We start from the raw sequence: 22,338 nt of genomic DNA, 5'->3' as shown, positions 1-22,338 counted from the left end.
GAAATAAATAAAACACAACAGTGGTTCAGATAAGAGAGCAATAAATTTTTCTTTCATAAATATAGTCCATAAGTGGGATCTCAGTTAATAAGCTCCATGTTTTCATCAGGCATGATACTACCTTTTCCATCAACCATCTGTGGCATCTTCAAGGTCACCTTATGATCAAAGATTGGTACATTCTTCCTTTTTAAGGAGCATTCTTGAGTTTCCGTAGGATACATCTATATTAGTCAGCTTGGGCTACTACAACACAATATCATAGACTGGGTGGCTCAAACAACAGACATTTATTTCTCCCAGTTCTAGAGGCTGGAAAGTTTAAGGTCAAAGTGCTAGCAAGATAGATTATATTCTGAGACCTCTTCTCTTGGCTTGTAGGTGGCAGCCATCTCTCTGTGTACCCACATGTCCTTGTGTTTGTTTGTGGAGAAAGAGAAAGAGAGATCTCTTCTTATAATGATATTCACTCCATCATGAAACTCTCACCCTCATGATCTCATCTAGCCTCAATTGCCTCCCAAATGCCAATTTCCAATTACTATCACAAGGTGTGGGTAGGGCTTCAACATGTGAATTTATGGAGACACAATTCAGTTCATAGCAATTTTCAATGTATGTCACATCAGAAAAAAAAAGAAACACATTTGTTTCTACTTGCGATATTTATTTGTGTTCTTACATGACAAGGCACCAAAAGTTATAATTTTTTAAAGCTCTTTAAAAGAAATATATGTGTACACACACACACATACATGCAAGCAGTAGCAACAGCTTCCAATACACAGGTGTGAATATAGGGGACAATCTTACAAAATTGCCCCTTGGTCAAGGTTTTTACATTAAGGATGGAGAATAATATGAGAATTAAGTGACAATAGCAGATACTCTGACACTGAGATGCTGCTTTTTTTTTTTTCAGGACTATTAATGAACACAGTAGTTGTTTATCTTTAACTTTTCAGACTTGAAAATGGCTATGCAGTACTATAGGTCTTCGGCTTTCCAAAGTATGAACTCCGCATTTTCTGTCTTCTAACACCCAAATTTACTAGATTAGACTTCTTTTTATAATAATAAAGTTTAGCAGATTTTTAAAGCTTTTTGAATGCACATTCAAAAGTTCCCAGATTTGCCTGGAATCTTGACATATCTAGTATAACACCATTAATTGAGCCCTTAACACAAGAGTCTTTGTGATGCTTATGTTTAATCTAACATTTCACCCCTTAAATATAGGTTATGTTAGGTCAGGTTTTTAATCTGTTTACATCGTTGTCAAAGGGGCACTATTCCACAGAGTCTTATAACTTACAAATAGATATCTAAAATTTTTAATGGTTTATTTTTTATAGTCTTGTCTTTCAAGCCTAATTTTTGATAAGGGGATATGTGGAAAAGATTGTTAAATTTGTTTTATTATTCCTGTACTTCCATTTTGGGTGTTTGATTTTTATCTCTTGTAGAGTATCATCATTCTTCTAAATTCTTTCTTTATCTAAATTATCTTCTATTTTTTTCTAATCTACTTGACCCATTTATCCATTTAACTACCTGTAAGAATGAGATCAGGATTTTTGTATTTTGAAATCCTCTACAGACTGTAATTTTCTAGTGGGATATTTATTTGTTTACAGTAATGTGCAGCTTAGAACACAACTGTTATGTATTATAGCATTGATCTTTATTTGATAAATAATAATGATGCCTTTAAATATTTCAATAAATAAATATTTCTGAAAGGCATTCCAAAAGATGTTTACAAATGAATTCTAAATATTGAACCCAGTGTGAATTTAATGTAATCTCATATTATGATAAGCTGAATGTTTTATTTGGGGAGGATCATCCTAATGTGTATTTGGGTTCAGATTTAGTGATTTGCTCAAAAACAAAACTAACGAGTGATAATTCAAATTAAGTGCAAAAATCAACTGAAATCCACATCTGTTACCATTGCTTTTCTACATGTGGAAACTTTAAGAGTTGATCTGATTTTTTAATAGGATGAGAAATACAGGAAATTCAATACTGTTATTCACATAAAGGTGTGTTTGGGTTGTCTTCATTTTAGCTTCCAAGGGGTGGGGGTGAGGGGCGGGGGAGAAGGGCATATGTGGCAAGTCAGGGGCACAATGACTTAACCTAGTAGACACTTCTGTACATTAATTGATTGAGCACATTTGGTTCAGGGAGAACAACTGAAAATTTACCACAGATCCATCTCATTCGTTCCATCTCCCAACTGAATTAGAGACAAATCAGAAACAACCTGTATCCTCTTTTCAAAGGAAAGTAAATCAGAGGCAGAGATGCAAAATTCTAAAACGAGAACAAGTTGGATAAGGGTAGAAAAATAAAGACTATTGTACAGAAACTTCTCATATAGCTAATGCGAAGAATTTAGCATTGGCCCCTTGCCTATAGTCATTAGAAAGTTGTCATTTCATTTAAGAATTGACAGGAAATGTGTTGGTAAAATAATTTATCTTACCTTGTTTAAAAAGGAAGAAAATGAGGACATGATATGGTAACATGGTTGTTTTTAATTATCATATTAAATATTTAAGGGTACTTTCTAGGAAAGAAATATAGCAATAAAGGACACATTGAATATTTTGAGAAAGTAAATTGATCTAAAATTTTTCACCTTAATATTTAGAACACTCCATTACTTGCATATTTTTGTTACTAAATATTGTTTTGTCATACTGTTTAGATGAGAGTTGTATAGAGGTATATTGAATCAGAATACTTTTATAAAGAGTTTTTTATCATGTCCTCATTTTCTTCCTTATTTTCTTAACATTGAAGTCATGTAGACTACAAGAGTTCTTCCTTACCAACCTATCAAAAAGAACTCCACCCCCACCAACAAAGTGCTATCTCCTTACCTGCCTTACTTCTCTTCCTGAAATGTTTTACTACTAATTAATGTTTGTCTGTATATTTGTTTATTGCCTGTTTCTCCGCTAGAATATAAGCTCTACTAGGGCAGGCCCTTTTTTTTCTTGTTCAACCAAGAAATGAGTAGTGATGAAACCAGTGCATAACATATAGTAAGGACACAGTCAATTTAATGGACTCCCATTTTGCAAATAGATTTAATTAACTGGCCCTCTACTCTTGAAGAAGAAAAATAAAGCACTGGGAAGACATTCTGTGGAAAGAGACTTTTAGGCAGAAATGGGCCTTAAGTCATCTTATTCACAAGTGGTTGGAAAGATGCATTCTACCCATGTCACAGAGCTCTTAAGTCGGGGTCCTCTATGTAAGTAGGGCTCTCTATAATTTGATTCTTTTCTTCTAATATTTTTTCCCCACTATATGCTGCTTTATTCTGGCTGGTTTACTCACTGCCCCATAGATGATACCCTTTGTTTTCATCTCATAGCTGTTCAAATTTATTCCATTCTCAGCAGTCTTCCTCTCTGCCCTATATCCAGCTAGATCTTTCCTCTCTTTGTGGAGTGAATCTATATATATGTATGTATATGTATATGTATATGTGTATACATATATATATATATATACACACATATATATGTATAGATATACACATATATATATATATCTCTAGATATAGATATATATCTAGATATAGATATATATACACACACACATACACATACAACTGAGTTGCTAAATAGATCTATTTATCTATCTATACACATTTCAGAACAAAAGAGCCATATTCTTGAATTTACTGATCGATACTTCATGACTTAGAAATAACTAAGGAGTCCTCTTCATATACATTGTGATAAATAATTTGGTTACATATTCAACTTTTCTTCTAGATCACTCCTGTTCCTGGTACTCATCCGCTTTTAGTTTTTGTCAACCCCAAAAGTGGAGGAAAGCAAGGAGAAAGGTATGTTTTTTTGAGTCATTTTTTTTTATTTTCTATGCTACATATATACATATATATTAACTGAAATCATGGTGTAAAAAATATTTGGAAAAATTATTTCTCATGGTCTACTGATTTTAATATGAAATAAATGATTCTAGTATCTATATGTAACATATTGATATGATCTCTTCTTTTTTTCCCAGTTGAAATTTTAAAATAATAATAGACTTTTATAAATATTCTTATTATCATAGCTCAGGTATCTGGATTCTGTCCATCCTGCCTTTCTATCCTAGTCCTATCAAAGAGCTTTGCATACAGTGTGGCTCCACAAATACTGTTGAATGAAAATTGGTTCTCTCACAGTGTAGTTTCATTCTTTTGCACATGTCCTTCCAATTTTCTCAGCACCATTTATTGAAGAGGCTTTCTTTTCTTCATTGTATGTTTTTGGCTCCTTTGTCAAAAATTATTTGCCCATCTATATGTGGGTTTATATCTTGGTTCTTAATTCTGTTCCATTAGTCTGGGTGTCTGCTTTTCTGCTACTAACATGCTGTTTTGATTATTGTTGCTTTGTAGTATAATTTGAAGTCAGGGAGTGTGATGCCTCCAGACTTGTTCTTTTTTTCTCAGGATTGGTTTGGCTATTTGGGGTGTTTGTGATTCCATAAAAATCTATTGATTTTTTTGTTTTATTTCTTTTAAAAATGCCATTGCGATTTTGATGGGGATTATATTAAATCTGCATATTGCTTTGGGTAATATGGCCATTTCAACTATGTTGAGTCTTCTAATCCATGACCATGTGTCTTGTGTCTTCTTTGATTTCTTTTAATAATGTCTTGTAATTTTCAGTTTGTATGTCCTTCATGTTTTTTGTTAAGTTTATTCCTAGATATTTTACTCTTTTTGTTGCAATTGCAAAAGGAATCTTTTATTATTATTATTATTTCTTTTTCTGAAATTTCATATTTGGTATATAGGAACCAATGGATTTTTGTACATTGATTTTGTATCCTGAAACTTTACTGTATTTGTTTATTGTTTCTAATAGTTTTTCGGTGGAGTCTTTAGGATTTTCTTTATAGTCATATTATTTGCAAAAAATAACAATTTGACTTCTTCATTCCTAATTTGGATGCCTTTTATTTCTTTCTTTTGCCTGATTGCTCTGGCTAGGACTTCCAATATTATTCTGAATAACAGTGGTGAGAGTGGACTTCCTTGTCTTGTTCCTGATCTTAGAAATGAAAAAGCTTTCAGTTTTTCAGCATTAAGTATGATATTAGCTGAGGGTTTGTCATATATGGCCTTTATTATTTTTAAACTTTCCCAAAATTCTTTGGCAGTGAATCTTTCTCATTTCACTTTCCAAAAATTTAGGGAAAGTTAAAAAATACAGATTAAGACAATTTGTTTCTCTAAATTGTCTATAACATGACTTCAGGTAAATCTAATCAAGTATTAAGGAACAGAATTTATACTCAACTTCTAGGCAAAACATATTAGAATGATTGTCTGCATGTGCATTTTGGAGAACATGATGGTATAATTCCTGAGGAACATAATACATTTAATCTGAATAACAAGGAGCTGCATTATCAGGTATCTCAATATTCTGGCCGAGATCACAAATTGTTCATTTTTGTAATTAATTAATAATTCATTCATAATATTTAAGAAAAAATCTGAAGATAAACAAATTAAGTATTTCTTATACTCTTCTAAAAAGGATAAAAATGTGATGATACTTAATAATTTCTAGAGGTTTTTACTAATTTTAACCAATAAACTAGCAATCAGATAAAAGCACTAACAGTGTAATAATAAATCAAAAATTACATTTGTGACTTATCAAATAGTGAAGTTGAAATGTTTCCATGAATAAAACTTTTGTAATTTCTTGCCATTTAATTTTCCAGCTGTATTTCAATAAAATGAAATACATTCTTCATTTTCTAATCAAGAAAATATTATTTCTGCTTAAAGGTATTGTTTTGCAAAATGTAACTTATATTTTAACTCTGCTATCATGATATAAACTATGTTCAATAAATAGTGGCTTAATAATTAAAATATTTATAATGTTTTTTTACAAAGAGAATAGTTGCCTTACTTACAGAGATATAAATAATTAAATAATAACACTAAATTATTTCCTCCAGCACTAACAGTCTGTCTGCTGTATATATTATTGATATCCTGAAAAACAGTAAATTCTTAAAGAATTAGGTAAGACTTAAATTCATATTTGGAATTACACAGAAATGAAATCTCAACAGAAAAAAATAAAGAATATATTTCAAAGGATAAACCATTTCCTCAAATTAAGATAACATTAATCATATAGAATACCCTTCCTTTGAATGTATGCCTTTTCCTTTTCCCAGTACATAAAAATAATTTTCTTTAAATTAAGGGAAAAATACAACAAAATATAGATACATGAAGTCATAATTAAACTAAACATAATAGAGGAGTGGTAGGATATTCGAGTCTTTCCATATGCACACTCACTTATTTCTTGTCCTTTATATACTAACAGGGACCGTTCAAAGTCACAGGAAATGTAAATATGTTTTCAGAAAGATCTATTACAAATGCAAACATAAATTTTCGCAAACAATCGGATTCCATTCAGAGTTTTCCTTTCAAAATACTTTGGCTTTTTTGACTTTGATATGTTAGATAGCTAGCAGAAGGTCACAGAATCACATACTCATACAATGTTTCCCGTATCAGTCAACATGTGTGAAAGTGGACCACACATGGTCTTTTAGATACCAGTGCCTGAGTGTAATGCAAACTCTACTTGGTACTGGGGATAAAAGACATATAACACAGTCATGCACAGAAGCAGGCACATAAACAGATATTGTGAGGACAGAGCCAGGAGTGCAGTTTCCAGTCTCTCGGCCTCATGTGGAAAGGGGCTGGCTCAGGTAGTAAATGGCCATCAACTGTGATTGGATGGCCATCAGCTGTGGCTAGTTGGCCGTCAGCTGTAACCAGTGAGCCATTGGTCACTAATATAACTGTTGTGGCTACGCTAACAGAAAAGGGTGTAGCAAGAAGATGGTGGCTGGCAAGCATGGATTGCAGTTAGCATGGAGTGCGGGTTGCGGATTGCAGAGTAGTGGATGGCAGGCAGTGGCTCTTGCTGCCTGTGTCTCCAACTCAGCTGCCAGTGAGAATATAGTGGTATGTATGACTCTCCTATCTATGGCTCCGTGGGTGTTCCTTTTTGGCCTCACCATGTCCTGCATTCTTATGTGGGGAGCAGGAGCTGAGACCCCGCCTGATGCCTTGCATGACAGATATATTGCAATACCACGTGATAAATGCTAAACTGGATATGTCTTAAATAAAGGTGCTACAGAAATTCAGAGGAAGAAATGACTGTTTGTTAAGACTGAGAAGTCTTTGTCAAGGAAGTAGCTTTGAGTTGGTTCTGATATAAGTCAATGTTAGCCCAGGGAAAGAAGAAAGACAGATTTGCGAAAGGGTGTTGTGTTTGTGGGGGAAATGGGAGATATTCACTAAGGTTAAATTTTAAGGGGCAGGGGAAACATTGAGACGCAAACGATTCTAAATATAGTAAAATATTTTATATTAGAATGGCTGTACTTAAATAGCAGTGTAGAAAGAGTGCTAGATAGGCAAGATTTTTATGGAACTGGTGAGAAAACTTGAAAGCCTAAATCAGGGGTGTCCAAATTCTTTTCAACGTTTTTCACCAAGGGCCATATGTGGTAAAATACACAAAGCCGGGCCACTCACTCAAGGTGAAGTATGTATTGCCTCACCTGGTTTATTTAAGTAAACTAAATATATTTTTGGAATTTGCTACAGGCCAATTAACAATGGATCATGGGCCGCAGTTGGCCCACGGGCCGCAGTTTGTACACCCCTGGCCTAAATGAAGGCAGTAAGATGGCGTAGCCAGGTTTGATAGAGATTATTCAGTAGAAGGTACAGGATTATCCACAATCAGGTCATGTGTTGAGAAAAACGAGGTACTAGAATGACTCTTAACACGTTGCGTACGGATCACGAGAATCTTCTTTTTTTTCTGAGCCATGCGTTAAGGACAGATAACGAGAATTCTCGTTTTTACTGTTGATTCTTTTTACTTTGCACATTTTATTGAATTATTTGTGTTTCGTTAATAACAAAGGAAGCTGCTTTCTGCAGTATCACACCAGGAGGGATTACTAACATCATAGGTGAGTAAATCCTAAAAAATTCCATAGAAAAATAATAAATGACATAGAAGCATTTACGCTTTAAAGAGAAGAGTGCATTTTAAAGTAGTTTCTTTTAAAAACCTGCCGGAACAGAGGGTTATGAGGGATTTAAACCCCGCCATACACAACGTGTTAAGATCTTTCTTGAGTAACCAGGTGATTCAATTAATCAAGATCTAGAATGTGAGGGTTATTGCAGATTTGGGCGTGAGGGGAGTATAAGCAGATATTACATAATTAATTTGTAGAGTTTCTATCAGTAAACATAGTAGGATGTGTTTGTAAAATATGTAGTCATATTTGTACATGAATGTAAAAATGAATTTAAAAATATAAATATATTCCTTAGCTTTTATTTTTTCTTGTCTAAGACTTCTAATGATGTGGGCTATATGTGTACTTAGAAACGTTTCTGTTGCATTTGTTGTACAAAGATTGATTTCTTTCAGAAAAAAATGAATTATTTAATATGTACAGTTGAAACAGTTTAGCCATTTTATAAGCCAGCTGATCATGATGATTGTTTATGTGAAATAAATAGGCAAATGAAGTCACAGTCTTTTCTTACATATGTACACATGCATACAAAGTGCATATTCTACATTTATTTGTGGGATAGATAGTTTTCATCTGTGTTAGGCTGGTTCAATAACCTATAAATTTCAAACAGATCTATTAAGAGAAGACATTTTAGTAATTTTATAGCGATATTTTAAAAATATTTATTTGAAATCTAATTTGTTAAAAGATTTTAAAAGAAGGCTAATGTTCTAAATGCATATGCATATTTAAAATGCAAATATCATTATTTCTAATTTATAAGCTCTATTGCCTTTATAATTACCACTAAGGCTTTGTTTTAAAAAGAAACTGCAGTTCCTATTGAGCTTTTATACTTCTAATATTATTAACGCAAAATTTATTAAATGTATGTAGTTATAACCATATATATATATATAATTATAACATTAAGGGGTGCTATTTATTTTAAAATTTGGGGTATTACTAAATTTCTGTTTTTTTCTTTAATGTTTTCATTTGATAGGATTTACAGAAAATTCCAATATCTACTAAATCCTCGTCAGGTTTACAGTCTTGCTGGAAATGGACCAATGCCAGGGTAAGTCCAAGGAAATATCATAACCACTAACTTATTTAATACTATTATTTAATTAAGCAGCCTGACATGCCTAAAAATAATATTATTTGAGTACAGAAGCCAGAACAGCAAGAAAAACACATTGAATATCAACTACATAAGATAAATCAATGCAAATGCTATTTTTCAAAAAACCTGTTTCAAGTACATTTTCCTCTCTTTTAAATATTGTGAAGTAATAGTAATACTAATACTAATAATAATCACACACATAAATGCACGCACACTAGCTGGGTGGTTAAATTTCTAAACTATCTGAAAAACTACTACTCTTTATTTGTTAAATATGGGATATAAATCTACAGAATAAAGGAAAAGCTAGTTAAAAAAGATTCAAATCACATAATTTTTTAATTACTACAAAAAATCTAATGAATATCACTCTCTTATAAGATACTTTATTGTTAATAGATAATATGCAGTAAAATAAAAGTATTTTTCACCAGAAACCATATACTTTTGATGTCATAAATCAGTCATCAATAATTTGACCTAGTTAACTAATCAATGTCATCTTCTTCTACTGACCTGTTTTCTCTCCTTCACCGTGAGAGTAAACATTAGGCCAATGAGTGGAGAGAGGCCTATAAAACTTACACATGCTTCCTGTTAAAAAATATAATAAGTCAGTATGATTAAAATAAGTCTCCTGGGTTATTCTCAGAAACTGGAAATTAAATATTGAACTTCTCCGTACTCTTTTAAATGCTCAGAATAAAATATATACCAATGTGTCTATGTTAAATAAATTTAAATACAATGCAATTATTAGCACAGGCTCCCACAATTACATTCATCTCTTTCTTCCACTCCCTGCTACCTGCTGTGCAGTGTCAGTTTTCAAATACTGAGCAGTGGTCTGTGAAACCTTCTTGCTGTAAAAGGCAGGCTCACCACAGGAATTTAGTTCAGAACAATGCCTTTGTCAAGCTTCAGACTCCTGAATCTAAAGGATTATGATCAAATTATTGGCTATGTCAGCCACACAGGGAGTCCCTATCTAGATAAAGCCAAACAAAAGTAAAGTCTTTATATTAACACAGAAACTCAGGCAAAATGGTTCTTTTTCTTGTTCTTTAATAGTCTGAACTTCCAAGCAGTAGTGTTTAGTATGCAGGATTAAGAAAATGTGCATTCAAAAGTTTCGCTATTCCAAGATCTCTGTAGTTTGACTCAAAGAAGTAAATCTAGGATTTGCCTGTTTTTCATAGTTGAATGCAATGCCTACTGAATGTGCTAATTAGAAGCCTTATAACTTAACCTCTCCGTGTCTTCATGGTCTTCTCCGTAAAACGACAAAGTATTAGCTTTCTTATAGGACAGTTCTGAAGTTAAATTGGTTGATTGATGCCTATGAAGCATGTGAAAATGCACTTATCACATAATATGTGCTCAATTAATGTTATTTATTATCAGTACTAATATAGCAATATTAATAATTACAAATAACATGACCACTTCAGTTCTATCTAAATGCTGCAATAACATTGAGTTTAGCCTTGTTTCTCATTTCATTTTTTCCCCTACTCTATTTTAAATATATACTACTATGTTTCCTTTCACTTTTTCAATTGTAGGCATCCTATTATCATCTACCATACTTTAATATAGTAAAAAAAAGTTATATATATATATATATTTTGTGTGTGTGTGAAAATACACACTGCAATGAATATTATTTGAGAAGTAAAGTAAAGGCCCTACTTCAAGCAATATCATTCCTCAAGTATTTCTATTACAAATTGTTTGCGTGTTTCCTCCCAGAACTTTTCTATAAACTTAAAACTAATGTATGTATGTAATTCATTTACATATATAATGTATTCATATGTGCATCATGCACTCATATACAGACACACACATATATGTTGTATAGATAAATAGATTTTTTTACATATAGTTCTTTCATTATACTCAAAAGCATATGATGGATATTTTTAGAATTCAGTGCATATTGGTCAGTTTCATTATTTTTAAGAGCTGTACAATATTCCATAGCTTGTCAACTATTCCATTATCAATAAACATTTAGCATACCTATGCTTTAAAATTATCACCCAATATGCTATTAACAATTTATGTATTTTTTTAAAAAATAGCATATTCAAATATTTTCATTAAATAGATTGATATAGGTAGAATTGCTTGGTTGCAAATATTTTCATTTTTAATTTTGTAAGGTTTTGCCAAAGTGCTTTACAAAAAGTCTGTACTGAGTTCCAATCTCAACAGCAGTGTATAATGCTTATTTTCCACAAACTCCCTGAAATTAGCTACTTTTAGCAATTTCTATTTTTGTCCAAAGTAACAGATAAAAATATATTCTTGTCATTTGAACTTGCATGTCTGTGATGAAAAGTAATTAGATTTACTTTTCTGTAAACACCAGAAATACACTCCAACTTATCCAAAATAAAGTTTCCTGGAACATTAGGAAGTTGTTCATAGAGTTAATAGACAAATGAAGAACCGTTACAGAAACGATAGGAATCAGGACAATTTGAGGCAACAGAGTAGCTGGAATAGAGGACATGGTCCCATGGTAGTTACTGCTGAAAATAATTTCTTTCGATTGCTTTTGGTATTCTTATTTCTCTGCTCAGGATTCAAAGCCCAGGGAGAAGCACATCCATTGGTATATCTTATTTCTCATGTCATAGCCTTGGCTAGTTTGGGAGGGGGCGTCTTGACTGAGAGTCCTGTCAAGACTATATCTAAGTGGTTTGTTTCCTCAAAGACAAATGATGATGCTATAACCTAAGAACAAAAGATGAATTCTTGGTAGGAATAAACAATAAGTGTTACCTACAGCCCAACCATTGGGCTGTCCAATATCCCTTCTTTTCTGAACACACAAATTGAAAAATAATTATATCAGTCAACATATTGCTACTACTAAATATATAACTGAAAACACACTCCCCTCCTAAAATATAGACAACCTAAATTCTCATGTAGTTACTATATCAAGCTTCAAGTCTGTAGATGACTACTTCTCCTCTCTCTTCATTTGGTCTAAAATACAGAAATATAAGGACAAAATAAAATAAAGTAAAATATGAGTTTAATGAAATTATATTTTTAATAATATAAAGAATGAAACACACGTAAAGTCTATAGTCCTGCTTTTGCAAATGGTTGAGAGTTGTAGCTAAAATACAAAATATTTTCCTGCTGATATGTCAACTGATCAAAAATGTTTACTCAGCGGAGTGACCTAAGTATTTTTACCTGCTAGGCCTCAGACTTTGGTAGTCTTGTTTGTACAGGGCTGAGTTAGTCTCTCACTTACCAGTACTGATAGACATGGTGGCACATGACAGTTCTAGTGTTATCTATCAAATATTTCCTGGCCTTCTCCCAGGCCCTTGATTTTATTTCATTTCTTTTAACCTTAGGTATTGAGTAGCCATATGGCTTTCTCTCATAATAACTGCGGAAGAAAGTAGAGTTTCCACACGTTCTTTTCCTTTCCTACAGTAATCAGCAGTATTCCAGAATTGGCTCTTTTGTTAGCTTGCATATCAGAGTGAAGACAGGAAGAGAGAGAGCTCCTCCTGACCCCTGCTTACCCGTGATCCTCATAGAATGAGTGACCAATAAGCCTTTCAAGTTATGCCAGTAAGATTGTGCGTTTGTTACTGTATGTAACTTAGCCTTTAATGACTAAACCCATGGTAGGAGCAGAGATCCCATTAGGCAGTACTCCAAATTCCCATTGTATAGCAGCAAACCTAATTCTTCTTGGGAATCAGAGTCAATTATACCAGTTAACATCATATTTTTCTATTGGCCTGTTTGTCTAGTGGTATGATGAGTCTCAAAATATCCAGGTGTTAGTTTTAGCTTCTAATTCAATGAAAACATCATTGTCTCATATGGCAGCATTCCTTGCTTTGGTGTTAAAACAGGTAAACCATAGCTTTCAAAACCATAGGGATGGGAAGCAAATATTTGAAAGTGGGTGTATTAGTAAGTGATTTTCAGAGAAACAGAAACAATAGGGTAAATAGGAAAATATTTAGTATGAGGATTTGGCTCACATATTAATGGAGTCTGATAAGTCCAAAATCTTTAGAGTTAATGTTCCAGTTTTAATCTAAAGACTGGCAAGCTATTGTATAATCAAGAAGGGCCAATGTCCCAGTTCTTTCTGCAGTACCGACAGCCTTTTGTGCTACTTAGATCTTCAACTGATTAGATAAGGTCCACCTACATTATGGAGGGTAACCTGCTTTACACACAAGCATGGAGGGGTTCAGCAATATGTTACACACAGTCTATCAGCTTAAATGTTAATCCCATCCAAAAATATCTTCACTGAAATACCCATAATAATGTTTGATCAACTGTCTGGATACTCCCTGGCCCAACCAGGTTGACACATAAAATTAGCCATCACAGAAAGTCTTAAGTGTAATTGTAAATTTCATCACCCAAGCTTTACCTTTTGGCCCCAGAAGCATGCTTTCTGACATGGGTAAACGGCATCACATAGTTCAGTGCACATGCTACACCATTTAAGTGCTCCTGCTTATTCAGAGACTGAGTCTTCAATAGGCTCGGTCAATGTTCTATTAACCAACTGCTTTTCCCTGATAAAAAAATATATGTGAAGGCCTTTAAGTCCCTTGGGCATCAACCCACTGCTTTTCTTCCTTCCCTGTGAAAGAAAGTCCTTGAAAAGAGCCAGCAATATATGAGACACTGTAACAGTATATAAGGCATCCAGTAAGTCAATTGCTATGACCATTGACAAAGGTATAATGGGAAGGAAAAGTAAATCTAATTGCTAGAATAAATGTCTAGTTCAGCAAGGCAAACCCTGCAGTTCTGTTATAGAAAGGGTCCTGTGGATTTAGGCTTTCCCTCAGTAGCTGGCCGATTCCGTTGAGGTACAGTAACATGTTAGAATTCACTCATTGGTTCCTTTGGTGACAACTGAGTATTCCACAGCCAGTAACTCCCCTCCTTGCTGAAGATAAATCAATGTTCTCTACCTCTTCTACAGCCTCCAACCAACATGAACATGAGATTTTCGAACACTCACTGGGAGTGACTAAGCAAAAATGCTGACTGGCATTGTTAAGGAGCATTTCTAGTCCCAATTATGGGTTCATTCTGAGAAATTCAGTTGTGTAAATTTTCCTTTCATTACTAATTCTCCATTCTTACTTTTTTCAAGTCTTTCATAGTGTGTGATATAGGATTAGCAAGTATTGCTGAATTGGTGTGTTTACTAAACTCTGGTCATCATTCTGTCCAAAAAAGGTAGACAGAAAACCTTAGTGTTTGAAATACTGCCCACTTGTCAAATGGCATTCTTTTCTGTCCTCAAATTACTCCCAAGGTAGTTGTATTGCCGCAACTATCTATTTCTTACTGCTTCTGATATATCATGGTGAGTCATTGGTAAACCAGTTTTTTCATCATATATAAAGTTTGGGTGGACAAATCTCTATAAGGATATACTTGTGGGTTGAAGGAGATATGGAAACTGTAGCCAGAATCAGAATATCTGAGGGTTGGGCCCAGATACTTGAATTTTTTAAATGCACCCCTGCTGATTATGTGCAAGCAGCATGGAGAACAACTGATTTAGTACATCAATTGTCATGTAAATAAGATGTTATAAGCCATATCAATATGCTACAATTGGAGTAACTTCCCATTTAAATGTACATCACTGTAAATTCTTAAACAAACATTTATTTTTTGCACTACCTTCCTTGCAAGTTGCCACATAGGGAAGAATCAGCAATCCATTTGGATCTTTGTGTCTCAAAGATCACAATTCAGATTCAAATTCCAGAGAAAAAGTGTCTCATTTGTCTGGTTGGCCATATGCCGACCCCATTGTTTGGGTCAGTGTAGTTGGTTTGCTTGTTAGATAGACCTACCAAAACTTGGGGTTCAGCAGTATGTTTCCCCACAATGAAATAAGGCCCAAACTACAGATGCTCAAAACAAGCATTGTTTTCTTATGTGTAACAAACTTTTGTGTTTTTAATATAAAACATATGCTCTTTTATTTGCCCATGTTCTTTTTGATTTGTCTTTTTCATGTCCATATTAAGATCCTAGTGCATACATATTAATGTTATCATTTTATATATGTTGCAAATGTTTTCTTCTAGGTTGTTCAGCTCGCTTTCAATTTAAATACTTTTTCTAGCCGTATAAACGTTTAAAATTGTCATCTACTACTTCTATGCTGAATGATATCTCAATTTTATACTTTAGAAAAGCCTTTCCACAAGCCAAGATTACTGAAATGTTCTTCTGTATCTTCTTTTTATTAATTTTACATTTTGTTTTAAATTTATAACCTTCAATCTCTAAAATTGGCATTTTTCTCATTAATGCATTGACAGATTAGGATGAAGTGGGAATGGAACACTTTCTTTCCATCAGATTGAAATCTAATGGTCCCAACAAAAGCTGTTGATTCGTCCAGCATTTCTCCCCTGATTTGACGTACTTCATCTAAGATAAAATGATAGATTGTAGAGTATTGCTGTCTTTTCCTTTGCTACATTCATCTATTTGTTGATTCTTATGATAAATTCTTATATACTATGACTCCCTAGTTATCCTGTCCAAATTTAGTGACATTTTTTCTCTGCTGTGTGTTAAGTAATGACTCACATTTTTAAAATGTGAGTTTAAATAAAATTGCATTGAATTTCTAGTTTCATCTTGGTCACTATGAGAATGCCGTTTGCCTCCATTACTAATGCCCACACTGTGTACTCAGTGTCCCAGCAGCTCTTCTATTAGAGAGTCCTTCCCCTGTTGTTAGCCTGGTGACAAAATGCCACTGGGAGCTGCTCTGAATGGGGGCTCTGGCCAGGCTATGCTGTAACCATTCTCTTAATCCCATGGCTGACCTGCTCACTTCCTGTAACTCCTCTCATTCCTGTTCGAGCTCTGCTGTCCCTGATCCTTAGTTGTCTAGGAGAGTTCCTTTTGCAGTGGTTCCCTTTTATGTATTGCTTTATAAATTTCTCTACTCCATAAGGTGTCTGTACTAATCTACTACCCATTGTGATTTAATTTCATCACTTTTTCTGCCTTATCACTATTCCAACGCTATAATAGATATACTTTTTAAAAGTCTATATTTTATCTGCCACCTTGAACCTGCAGCTGTTCTTTTAATTTCCTTTTTACGCCAATTTATCTTCTTTACCTCACCAAATTTTGAAAACTTTTTTATGCATTCCTTCTCTCATCTTATCTTTATATTATTTTTCCTTTATATTATTTTACTACCTATTTGTTTATAGAGTAGAAGCTTTTCTTGATATACTGAAGCTATGCTAATTCCTATAGTGAATTATCTATTAAATACCAAAACTCTCTGATCATCTCCCTTTTTATCTCTAATTGTGTTTTAAGACAGAAATTGGTGTTTATTTGTTTCCATTATATCTCCTAATTTAAATTATTTCAGTCTGATTCTGACTATTCTGTTTTAAAATGCCTGATACTAGATTCTATATAATAAAAGTTGTTTCTTAATGATGCATATTGTGATATAATTTAATAAATTTATAGGTATATATTAGTTGGAAAAATGAAATTATAAAATATATACTGCTGTCTGGTCTTCATAGAATGAGTTTTATTTTCTTTCACAACATTCATATAATTCTGAACATCTCCAGCTGTTATACCAACTGCATATGCTAATACTATTTATGAAAAGTTAATATCCAGTTGTTTTGTATACTTGTGACATTGCTTGTTTCCTTCTGATTCTAAGCTTCATGAAATTACAGGTAGTTTATTCTCATATTATCTCTAAAATATTTAAGTAAAAATAAGTATTTATTGACGAAATAAAATATAAGATGAATCTTTTGGAATTCTAAATTATTTCCCAGATTGTTCAGCATAACTAAGCTTAATGAATTATTTGGAGATAGGTGCTTTATTGACATCTTTGGTTTTATTTACCTGAATTAAATGTAAATCATATATAATTTTAAAAATAAAATTTAACAGTTAACCTTCAGATTCACATTTTCCAAGTTTATATATTTGCATATTGAAGCCTTGGAATATATTCTCCTATTAAAATAAATATGTAATTTAGAAAAGGCATAACAGATTCCTCAGATTTCATAACTTTCTTCATTCAAAATATCATTTATATAACAAAGTTTCTACCATATTTTATTTAAATGAAATCCCTCCTGAATCATAATTTATGACCTATTACATATCTCTCTTGTTATGTCAGATTGCTTGACAAAATCCTCAAACGGCTAAGAAAATGTTTCTCAAAATTCAATCCAGCTCTACTGGAAATTTCCAGAAAATATTGTTGCTTTGCCAATGTAAAAATGAAGCACTCCAGTTACCCTTTTAATACTTATGATTAGTCATAAAATATCGTGCCGATGATTTTGTAAGCCCGTCAATTAAATGTGTGAGCATAATTCTGTCCTCACCTTGACTACCAGAGTGATTGAGTTAGACAACTGACTTATGCTTCTGTATTAAAAATCCATAGGTTAGTAAAAGTAGCAAAAAATATAACATAAGGCTACAATTAACAAAGTTATATAATTGTCTTACGGAAGAATTCTCCCATTTAGGGTATTACAGCTCTGTAGGAACTTCTCGTATATATTAACAAATGCATTATGACTTCAAAAGGTGTTGAAAATCTGAATTTTTATTATTCATCTCACAAATAAAGGGATAGTAGTTGGCTGAATAGCAGTTAAACCGGACATCCATGTGTCATTATTTAGTGGTCATTACCTAAATTCTCTGTACACTAAAAAGAACAATTTCTCTTGTACTGGCTATAGAAAAAAAAGAAAAAAAGAAAGAAAAAACTAATTGATTTATGTATATCTTTTAACCTATTTCTTATTTTATTCTACAAAAGTCAAATTTCTAAGAAACAACCTAAACTATTATACTTGAATGTCCAGTTTTCTGTAATCCCAGGTTACCCGGCAAGTTCCCTGACACAACTTTGCCATCAGCTCCAGGCAGTTAAATGACAATGAGTCAAAATACATAAACTCATAGTAGATGATTATCTCAGAATCCTTTAAAAATGAGGATGTAGTGAGCTATTCCCATAATTTAATTATAAAGAATAATAATGAAGAGTGTACTCCATACTCAAACAGAATATTGATGCAACAACTAAGTAAAAAGTGAAATGGTAGCTTAACAATAATAACAACAATGATATAAATTGATTCAGCATATATTTATTCAGTGACTACCAGATGCCAGGAACGAGTCTTAGCACTGCCCGTGCATTTTGAACAAAACAGACAATGCTTCCTGCCCTCAAGACCTTATGTTTTAGTGGAGGAAGACAAATTAAACTAATAAATATACATTATGTCAGCAGAGAAATTGAACAGAATGTGTATGTGTAGTGAGTGTTCTGTGGTTGCTTTTTAAAAATAGGCTCAGCAGGGAAGAACTCACTGAGTATAGACCTGAAGGAGATGAGGGAGCAAGCCATTCGGCCATTTCATAGAAGAGCCTTTAAGACAGGAAAAGAATCATGGTGGGAGAATATTTGACATGATTGGGGAACATTAGAAAGAAGGCCAGGTAGCTGGAGAAGGATGGATAGATAGCTGCAGCATATGAAAGCGGTACTGAGGGGTCAGATCATATAGTGTCATACGGTTACTGTGAGCACAATATTAAAGTTTACCCAGAACTCTTTTGGTCTATTTCTGGTGTTCTAGCATCCCTCCCGATTTAGCATTTGTCCAGGATTTTCTAATTTTAATTTAAGTTTTATTATTGAGTACATTACTAAACTCTTAAGATTATGAGTTTGTTAGCTCTCTAATTTGTACACCCAGCCTTTACTATGTTATCTTCTAGTAGAATGAAGACACGTGTATGTTCAATTAAGAGTTCTCACTTTAACACAGTCATTATATCTGAAACGTTTCCAGGAAAACAACTCTCTTTCCCCAAGTCTTCCCACACAGAAAGACACGCAACACCCTCCAAAGTACAGTTTGCAGAAAGTTCAAAGTTGAAATGAAATGTGCAGTGAAAGAAACTGTCGAACAATTGTTACACCTGTTATGCCAGCCCACTGTGTTGTGGCTGGTGCCTCACGTGTCCCCGGTGGAAAGTGAAGGAGAACAGATATAACAATCATCAATGGCAGTGGAGATTGTGGGAAATCATAGATTAGATGACATAAAATATGTGTGAGAAAGAAAAGGTGATCAGTCCTGCCAAGAATGTTTAGTGAATAGTTTAAAATATTGCCTGTGTTCTTTTTTTTTAAAATTAGACATGCAATATATATCTATATTTAGGTTTTGTAACACTTTCATTTTGTAATAAAACTTTACAGCAAAAATTAGCTCAAAATTAAAGTGCATATTAAATGAAAAAATTAATTCTGAATTTCTATTTTTTTAAAAAGTTGATGATGAAAACATACACAATGATTAAAGTGTTACCAGCACAGAAATGGATAAATATTCAAGACCAAAGAAAACACAATTGCCAAGTTATTTATTGCAGAGGTGCAAAAAAAAAGAATGAGCAACATGTGAAATTGACAAAGCTCTCATTTTGAATTAAAAATAAAATAAAACTATATATATATATACACGTATACATTTGCAGATATATATATATATCTGCAAATGTAAAGTTACTTACCTTCTCAACTCTGTTTTCTTCACAACTAGATGCAGAATAAAATAGACCGTTTTCCCACTTCTTCATCTCTTCTTCAGTGCAGTTAGGGTTTTGACTTAGTCTCCATTGAGATTGCTATTTGTTGCTAATAAACTTGTAGCTGTTAAATCAAATAGCCTTGGCTGTTTCACCTTTCCTGAAAGTCTCTTCTCCCTTAATATTAGGAAACCAATGTCTGTAATCTCTGAGGTACTTCTTCTTTTATATTTGGATACATTCTCCTCAGACCATTCTTTTAATGTCACTTTCTCCTAGAATTTCATACCTAGAACTCCATTAATTTCATATACATATGCTTCTTAATTTTATAATACTAGAATAAAAGTAATTTGTTGGATGTAGGCCTGGGAATATGTAGATGTACACAACCTTATGAGTTATGCCTTTTTCCATTTGTAGATGGGGATACATGATCAGAGGGCTTAAATAAATTGCTGAAGGTTTTAATCTCATAAAACAGCAGATCCATGTGTGTTGTACACCAACAAGATACTTTAAACCTCTCCTTTATGGTCTCTCTTCCAACTCCCTTTCATGATTTTGATCAAGTGTAAATGGATTGCTCCTTCCATCTCAGATTTCTCTACAAAGCACCATATAAATTTATTTAACTACTTACTCAACATTTCCATGTCAATGTCATATATGTATCTCAAATGTTGCGTGTCTAGTATTAAACTCATTTTCTCATTCTTTCCCAAACTTGTTCATTGACTTTATTCTCTAACTTGATGAATGGAAAGACCATTCACTTTTCTGTCCTCCCTGAAAATGCATTGTTTCACACTATCCAGCATGTCTCATCGAATCACTTTCCTAGTATTCTATATTTCCTCTCATTCTTATATATTAACCCTTCACTGAGTTCTTCCTCATGCCTGTCTCCCAATCTGTCAGTGAATTAACTTTTACAAAAGCTTCAAAATTCAACTCAGATGTCTCCACTTTTATTAGGCTAACTCTGATATCCTCCTCTACCAAATCTACATTAACTGCTTTTAAAGAACATCCCCTGGTGACCAGAATTCTGTTTTCTTGTCTGCCTTCTCAATTAAGTCAGTGAGATACTTGAAGGCAAGGACTCTCTCTGTCTTGCTTTTGAATCTCTGCTATCTAACCCCGTTTCCTGGTACACAGCTGTAGCTTTTCAATACGTATTAAGTCAGGGAATTGAGGCCGATGATATATAAAGTTACTTTTCTATATAAAGGTATCTCCCACTTTCCAAAACTTTGTATTACACCGCTTTGTTTTTAGGAAAGACCTACATTAGTACCTGTTTTCCCTAACTGAAAGAAATACAAAAAGGATTATCGCTTTTACAAAAAACCGCCATGCCCATCGTAAACCTACTACTGAACTTTCATAAGGTGGGGAATACTCTTTGCTTTACGCGATTTCAGTTAATGAAAGGTTTCATAGAAATTCAGAGTGAAACCTATATGTGAATTTTCCATTCAATCTCTCTCTCTCTTTTTTCAGGCATTTGTAACTATACTTTTGTATTAGATCCTAGTCAAAGTAACATTTTTTCTTTCTCTATGGAAGTCTAGAGTTACTTCCTAGCTCATAAACCCTTCTTCCTTCACATTCTAAAGTTAACTTGGTGAAGTGATCTGATTCATATAAAATGAAATCATCCCAGTTATTAATAATAAAAGCATTAGGTTGACAGAATGGATTTGCATAGATTTGCCAAACAGATCCAAGAAACCTAATCACTTCTGCTGTTACATCTCAGGGGTTAATTTTAGACTGTCCTTTGGACCACAGTCATATCTCTCTGCTTTCTAATTCGAAGTTTTAAGAATGAAGTCTTCCAAGTTAACTTCTTTGAAAGATCAGAAAGTATGTATAATTTATAGTTAAATTAAAATACTTGATCATATTTTTCACTTAATCCTTCACTCCAAAATAGTCAATCAGTTCTGCTTATGTGGTAGTCATGTAACTACAAACTTAAAAGAAAGAATTATATTTACAAATGTATGCATATGTCAGTAAACACATAACAGATACATATGCATTAGTGCTTTGAGCGATGGAGACACATGTACATGACCACAAACTTGAGTGCATATTTGTAGCTCTAAATATACTATGTAAATACTGAGTTGATTTAACTCCCGTCCAAGCAGATGAGAGAAAATGACTAAAAGGAAAAAAAAATGGCTGTTTTATATTCTTCAGTTAACTTGTCCCTTAAATACTAATTTATATTTGTATATTTAAAACATCCTAAAAGGGTTACTGTTTTCCATGTACCAGAATAAATGTATATTTTAAAGTGATAACTTTATAGACGTGTTTTGCTTATGTTGATGAAATCATGAACAGTTTCAATAAACGATCAAAGG

General features: G+C 33.1%; 1 protein-coding gene across 4 annotated transcripts in view; it reads left to right on the top strand.

Moving 5' to 3' along the window:
* Positions 1-22,338, top strand: part of DGKB (diacylglycerol kinase beta) — a 642,123-nt gene that overhangs the window by 244,737 nt on the left and 375,048 nt on the right. For all 4 annotated transcript variants that reach the window (XM_019727049.2, XM_074340800.1, XM_074340803.1 and 1 more), the window contains 2 exons: positions 3,801-3,874; positions 9,152-9,226. In XM_019727049.2, coding sequence (XP_019582608.1) covers positions 3,801-3,874; positions 9,152-9,226 — 149 coding nt within the window. The remainder of the gene's footprint in view (positions 1-3,800; positions 3,875-9,151; positions 9,227-22,338) is intronic.

This window comes from Rhinolophus sinicus, linkage group LG09 (genome assembly GCF_036562045.2).
Source record: "Rhinolophus sinicus isolate RSC01 linkage group LG09, ASM3656204v1, whole genome shotgun sequence".
NCBI lineage: Eukaryota > Metazoa > Chordata > Mammalia > Chiroptera > Rhinolophidae > Rhinolophus > Rhinolophus sinicus.
The sequence above is the reverse complement of the archived record's forward strand: the minus strand, read 5'-3'. Positions and strand labels throughout refer to the sequence as shown.